Raw genomic sequence first — 7807 nt, 5'->3', positions numbered from 1 at the left:
TGATTGCTTTAAGAATGAAATAACTTAAATTTCTAAAATTTGAAACTAAACATGAAATAAAAATAAACATGCTTATCAAACAAATTTAAAAACTTGTTTTCGAGCAAATTTACACTAACTAAAAATTTAAAACATGAAAACTTAAAGCATATCTTTTTCTTGTTATCATTTTCTTTTGATCCACTTGGCAGCCCGCATCACCATACTTCCACAAATCCAATCGACCCATTCTAACTTGTAAAATTTTTGTAAATTTTTGCATAATAACAAATCATAATCATTCAAAATAGGGCACTTGGACTAGAATTTGAAATTGGTATTAAGATAGTTTGCAAATAGGGCTTATCCTATTCCAGCACAACTTTAGTCGATGAAACATAGTCTTGGAAAAAGGAATCCATAAATCACAGTTGCCGTGGCTGGATAGTTAGGATTTTAATTCAATTTATCATCAAAGACTATCTAGATTAGGACTGCACAGTTCTAATTGTATTGAAAAAGAAACCCAATTAATCAAATACTTATCAATTGCATAATACTCACCTGACCTAGATTAAACTAATTCCTAATTTCGGTAACATAAAAATTGTGATCAGGCTAAGCAAAATTGGAAATTATCCCTTATAATATATACAATCATGTTTTTCTTCTATAGGCTCTATCTTAACTCAAAGCCTCACATGAAATCCCAAAAATCATATTAGAAATCGATCTTCTACAAATATCAAGCACTTTAATCTCTACAATTATTCCTCAAAATCAAGCTGTGACTAAATTGGTGATGATTGACGCATATGGGAAGGTTGAGAATGTGGATATGGTTTTGAGTTTGTATGATTATGCAAGGATTGAAAAATGGTGTGCTAATTTTGTTGCCTTCTCACGTTGGTTAAGATTTATGAGGCATTTGGAAATTTTGATGGGAGCTTCAATGTGTGAAGAAATGAAGGCACTGCGAGTTAAGTTTAAGGATAAAGCTTCACATGGAGGGAGGCCCACGAATATTTTATTACATGTCGCCCCCCTCCATGTGAGGGGGGTGTAAGGCTGTGTGTACATCATTGTGTACACACAGTACAACCCTAAGTTTAATTGGTTCTTTCTGGATGCACAAGAAGAGCAAATAGACCTTGGAAGGCAAAAAATATCATTTTGGCCTTTATATGTTGTATGTACATATTTTTAAGAGTAATGTGAATTTTTAGAATCATGTTGTGAAAAAGAAAAAGAAAAAATAAATAAAAGATTAGAGTGTTCCCAAAATCTGTAAATACATCCTATGTGTTATACATATATTTTATCTCTCACACACACACACACACAAAATCATGAAATGTATATGTTAATCATATTTCAGTCTAGGGGATTATGAATTTTGTTGAGTGATTAGAGGATTTAATATATTTGTCTTATAATTGTTCAAAGTCTCTTCTTTTTGTTTAGATATTTTGGAGACTTTTATATATGCAAATTCATATAATTCTATTTTTAACTAATGACAGCAGTTTAGTTTGGACACGCGATATGGTTATTAAGCTACATAATGTATTTGCATCGAACTTCTTTGCATCATGTATATTAGGATGATCTTTTTCTTAAGTTTATGTTTTGATTTCTATCTGTTCGCCAAATAACTGATATATAATCCCAGATACTATGATAACAAGAAAAAATTCTGACAAAAGATTGCAATAGCAACATGACTTCATCTGTGAAACCATAAAAATGGTGCTTCCTTGATAGATGAACCGTAATGCTACATAAAATAGACATGAAATGTAGTTAAGGTGCTATCTTTCATCTCAAGACTTGCATCATCACTTCACTTGCATAGGTAGGGTGGATTTCATGACCATCCTCTGGCTCTACACGCACCCACTTGAGTCCACTCAATTTGTGGCTCTCAAACTTGATACAATCTTCCTTCAAAGCATGGAGAGTGTGATTTTTCCCGATTCCAACATAATTTAGAGGATGAAAACGCGTTCCCCTTTGATGAACAATGGTGTTCCAAGGTATCACTCTCTACACCACATAATGACTTACATTGCATTAGATAAAATGAAGAAAAAGTGTGTCTTTGATCGATTATTATACGTTTTACATAATAAGGATTCCTGTAATATGAAATCTGTCCATAACTTTTCATTTTCCAAAATTCCCAAACATAGATTCACATTACCATATCAGTTTATGATCATAAGTTTCTGAAAAGGGTCTCCAAATTTGCAAACAGTAAAATGACACATTTTTTATTAAAGATTTTTTATTAAATCAATATTCAATTAGATATATATAAGCACATGGGAATATTTGAAAATTCATGAGTGGGTTAAAACTAATCGAAGAACATTAATTTCGTGATATTACTTTGAGATTTCAACTTCAATTTGAGAAATGCATTCCAAATTCAACGAGTTCTCAATAGCCATAGAGGAAAATAAAATCAGGATTTTTACACATGAAATTGATTGTCTTTGCCCATCTTTAGTTTTTGAATTGCTTTTTCTGATTTTGGAAGTCATTAAATGAAAGGCATAATCTTTGCTAGATTCAATAAATTTCAGCTACAAAATGTTGTCTGTGATACATTTATAGATGTTAGTATTTTGTAGATATATTTTCAACTAGTATTTTTAATTTTATTAACGTAGCGTAGTAAAATATGAAATACCATTTTATAATGATGTAAATGCGAATTTTTTCCGAAATGAAATAGGTAAAACAATCTAGAGTAAAATGATTATATTCTAAAAAAATTTTCGGGGCTTTACACAAACCTCCTTGTTTACGCCGAACTAAAAAAGAAACTATCGATTTTTCCACGGATTCCATTATCAAGAAGTGTATCCACGACTTCTTGGACTAATTTCTCCTAAAACCCCAGAACAGAAATTGTTACACAGATATCTATACTGTTAATTTGAACCCAGAAGCTATGGGGTTGCTCAAACAACCCAGGTCCATTCTTCCACTTTTCTGTTTGTGTTCGTGCTCATGTATACTTATTCGTGTGTAATGATTGGTTTGGAATAATTTTGGACTGTTTGGGTTAGCTCATATTTGTGGGTTTTGTCAATTTGGTATTGTTGAGCCTTGAAGAGTAAATGTTTTTCTTTCAACAATTAAAGATTATTTATTTGTGTGCAATAGATGTAAGAGTAATTGTATACATATTCATATTGTGTGGAATGATTTTTGACGGTTTGGGTTGGTCTATGTTTATAGGTGTTGGGGATTTGGTTTTTTAAAGCTAGGTCATCTCCAATCGTGCACTAAAATATGAATACAAAGTAAGTTTTGCATCAAATCTTGCAATAAAATGAAAATCATCTTTGACCCAGTATACCAAAACTTACACCAAATGAACAGTATTTAATCATTTTCTTCATTTTTTTTATTCTTAACAATTTATTTAATTGAAAATTGTTTATTTATTTATTTATTTTACAACTACACAAATTACTAAATAAATAATTACATTAAATTAAAGAAAATATTAAATTCATTGATAAATTAAAAAATATAGTATAATTAATATGGACACCACAAATAAGAAAATATTAAATAATGTCATTACAATCAGTGCAATGTATTTCGAATCTCGATATCATTACTAAAATTTATTGCAAATGCACATAATGATGATGATAATGACGATGACGACGATGATGCTAATAAATTATTGTATTAAAAAATGTGTGACAAAAATGGACACAAATATCCTTAACCAAAATTTTTACAAAGTGAAAGTCAAGGACAAAATTGTACTTAACCAATTTGGTGCAAAATATAGTGCTACATTGGAAGGACCTTGCACCATTTTTTTGGTACAAAATGGTGTTTTGATGCACACGTTGGAGTTGCTCTAAGTTATATTACCTCAAGTTTCAGTTTCAAAATTGCCTGTTCTACAGTAATGTTTGGGTTTCTGGAGTGGGGATTAGAAATAGATTTGCAATTTTATGTCTTCCACCTTTAGATTGAATTACTTAGAGATCGGGCTCTTACTGCCTTTTGGATTGCGAGCTGTTGATATTTATTGTAGTGGTTTTGCTACTCGTACATAAAAAATGGATTACATAATATAATGTGGAGGGAAAAGATTGGATGAAAAAAATAATTGTGTTTTAAACTGTCAAATGGTAAAGTGTCATGTGGCATTATGTAATCCATTATATAAATCTTGATATACATGTCACAACATCCTTATTGTTGGACGCGAAAGCTCTAATAACACACGTTGATTCCAAACCAGATTATAAAGAACGAGATTTAATGACAATATTGAAGTATACTAGATCACACCACGAAAATCCAAGATTGAATTTGTAAAGAAAGAACACAAAGGATAAACTTAGAGGAACAATGTTTATTAATTCAACAGTATGGAGAATACAAGATAAACTAGCAATACTGCTTCTATGCTTCTCTCTCTACAAACTGACCAAAGGAGTTTCATATTTATAGACCAATCCTAGAAGAGTCATAAAAAGTAAGAAAATATATTACAATTAAGAAACTCAATTTCAACAGGATTTTATTTCCTTATTCAACTTAATTTCCTTAAACTCTAGGTTAATATTCTCTTAATCCAAGTCGAATACAAATATTCAAAAGACTCCTATTTGAGTCATACTTCTAACAATCTCCACCTTAACTCAAATTTCGGTGCTACGAACGAAACCCCTAAATTTTAAGTTCATCTGCATCGAAATTAACTGGCTGAATCTCCTCAACACAGTAACCACTCCATATAAACCTGTTTCGCGCGGGTAGTCGCTACCAATTAAAAAGAAAATCGGACAATTGTGTAAGAAACAAATCTCTTGAGATAAAATCCCAAAAATGGGTGTTTTATTGGCAATGACTTTACAATTGGAGCTTAAACAGAATGCCTCCAAGGGGCGCAAGCACACGAGTACTGAAAAGAAATGTTTAAGTCTAAACTAAGAAATTGAAATTACATATTCTCTGTTTGAGAGTGTTTGATTTGGGGTCTTCTGCTCTATGTATTCTCTTCCTTTTATATTCCCTTGATGATTTCTTCGTGATCAACCGCTTAGAAACTGCTTGATTGCTTTATAATTATCCACTTTCTTTATGGTGGCTAACTTGTCGTGGAACTGCCGTCTCTAACTGCTGCCACTACTCTTTGTCGTTCAACCGTCTTCAACTGAACTCCTTGAATCGTGGAACATGATAAGGTTACTCAATAACTGTTTCAATAACTGCACTTTTGGATAACCATAACATTCTTATGTTTGCTAAGATCCTGGGCAATTCGAAGGTTTGGGCAAGAATAAGGTTATAGCCCTGAGCGACTGTAACGCACTTCATTCGCTCAGATTTTGGGCGTCTTGCAAGCTTGGGCGATGATATTACCGTGTTCGTGGGCTTCCACTGTATTCATTAATAACCCTATCTTGGCTTTTATCCTGAATTATCCAGTTGGGCTTCATTCCTTAGGCTATCCGATTTGGGCTGCACTTTTAGTGTGTCAACAATTACCCCCCAATATGGCAGAATTAATACCAATTGTTAATCTTTGCCATATTTACTTTATGTTTCCCAACAACATTTGAAATTCCCAAGAATGTCAATCATTATTTCCTTCCATAACCTGAAAAAGTGCGACGCTACAAACCCTTATAAACCCCAAAGACAAGCCATTTCGTTGTACCACTAAATCACACCTCATTATTTCGCGCTTCTTTCTCGCCATACCACTGTTCATCTTCTTGCTTCTTTGCTACGTTTCTCAAGCAAACTTTAACAAAACTATATTTCGTCCTTAATGGCTGCTCCACAAACCCAATCTGACGACTCCTTTAGCTTCGAAGATTTTCAGAAAATCCTCACTCGGCCATATGTAAACCCGAACTTCCTTGCACCAGCTAATACCGAACTTAATGAGTTCTATCTGGGTCCTTCATTTAACAATGCCGAAGCCGTCGAACAAGTGGCGGTAGGCCAGCTATTCCCTTGTGCTTAAGGCCCTCCATTCCTGAACTCTTTGCCGCTGAGGCCGATTTGCGAAAAAGGTATTCGCACTTGGCCTAAATATGATGTTATTTTCCGTAGATGGCATGCTCGTCTTGTAGGCCATGGTCCTACCATGGCACTTTTTGATCGTGCTAGGATTTCTGATTTATTAGAAATCTCTCTTCAACCTCCAATTTTTGACCCAGCACTTTTTCTTATTGCTTTAAGTTTTTGGTCTTCTGAATATAATACTTTTGTTTTTCCTCTTGATCTCATGTCCATTATTTTAAGGGATTGTGGGGCCCTGATAAATCTTCCACCTTTGGGTGACACTATTTTCCCTAGTATTTTGATTTTCGGTGTTGTCCCAAAATTTGACAAAAAACTCACTGAGTCCTATTCAAGCTTGCAAGGCTATTATAATCACTCAAGCGCTAAGCCTTCCTACACTGAGTGTATGGCTTTTCTTCAGATTTGACTTTGTAAATATATTCTGTGTGTGCCCAGTATAAAGCCGTCTATGAGATATTTACCCATAGTGCACGAATTGGCACGTGGTAGGCCTTTGAATTTGTGTTCCTTCTTTTTGACTGCCCTCTATAGAGGTATGGCTTCTCTTCAATTTTAATTGAAGAATGGTGCATCTTCCACTGGCAATGGGTCTTTTTGGTTCACTCAACTATGGTTGAGAGCCTATTTTCTATCACTTGGAGCTCTATCCATGTCCCTTCATTCTGCTAGCTGCTATGGGTTAGCCATTGACCCATTAAGCCCTGTAAATATGTCCAGGAAGGACATTTTTTCATTCTTTTATACTTTAAATTCAATTCATTCATTCTTTCCTTTTCCTGCTCATTTAACTCCAGATTATGTGCATCCTCCATCCACCTTGGACAGTGCGAGCGCCTCTATGCTCGTTTGGGTTCAGTTTTGACTGGGAGGGAGTTGTTCCATGATATTTTAACTGGAACCAATGCCAAAGCTGGGGTTGAAATATATGCTCCCCAATTTTTTGATCACCAATTTGATTTTGGCCAAACTTGGCCTGTTCTCCCTTGTTATTCAAAAAATTTGATAGGCCGCTTTCACATCATTAATAAGGCAGAGGCACAAGCTATAGATACTCGCAATATTCTTTTGATGAGTAACTTTTCATTAGCCCCCTTCAATCCTAGCCGCGCCGTTCACCCTCTTTTTGAAAAACTATGGCCATCAGTGAAGTGCAGATTGTTTGCCACTGATGCCAATCGTGCTTTCCATTCACTGGATCAGCCAAACATTCCTTCCACTTTTCCTATTTTGGTCACCCCTGTGTCCATTAGGAATCCTTCCTCACCTGCTCGTGCTAAACAATCTATTCGTTCCTCCACTTCTCTACCTGCCAAACCTACTGCAGTTAAGAGTGCCCCAAGCTGCAAACGGCCAGCTTCAGCATCTTCCATTTTGGAGGATGATGATGATGATGATGATGACACTCCTCTCATCGTCAGGAGAAAGGTAATTGAATTCTGTTTACTCACAAGCATACCATTCTATGTGCTAATGGTTTTCTTGAATTTCTCAGAAAAGTTCAGCCTCTCCTTTGAAGGCTTTGGTGTTGGCAGCTCCTGCTCCATCATCCTCTGCTGGAGCTGCTTCGTCCAAACCAGCTGATGAAGGGACTACACTTAAAGAGAAACCTTCAGTCTCGGAACCTTCATCACAACCAATGGACAAGCCACCTTCTTCCCAGGACGCCGACCCCCCAATCGTCGAACCAGAAGGTAATATATTTTTTGATGTTTTATCTTTGCTTGTACTATTGGTTCATGATTTGTTGCTT

General features: G+C 34.9%; 1 protein-coding gene across 1 annotated transcript; it reads right to left on the bottom strand.

Annotated features, from left to right (window-relative positions):
- Positions 1-1797: 1797 nt before the first annotated feature.
- LOC111366858 (50S ribosomal protein L27-like) lies at positions 1798-7427 on the bottom strand. The gene is made up of 3 exons (XM_022987548.1): positions 7322-7427; positions 4449-4477; positions 1798-2025 (listed from the first exon to the last, which is right to left on the bottom strand). Exons 1-3 carry the CDS (start codon positions 7425-7427, stop codon positions 1798-1800), a joined length of 363 nt encoding a protein of 120 aa, XP_022843316.1.
- Between the last annotated feature and the right edge of the window lie 380 nt (positions 7428-7807).

This window comes from Olea europaea, chromosome 18 (genome assembly GCF_002742605.1).
Source record: "Olea europaea var. sylvestris chromosome 18, O_europaea_v1, whole genome shotgun sequence".
In the NCBI taxonomy this organism is placed as follows: Eukaryota; Viridiplantae; Streptophyta; class Magnoliopsida; order Lamiales; family Oleaceae; genus Olea; species Olea europaea.
The sequence above is the reverse complement of the archived record's forward strand: the minus strand, read 5'-3'. Positions and strand labels throughout refer to the sequence as shown.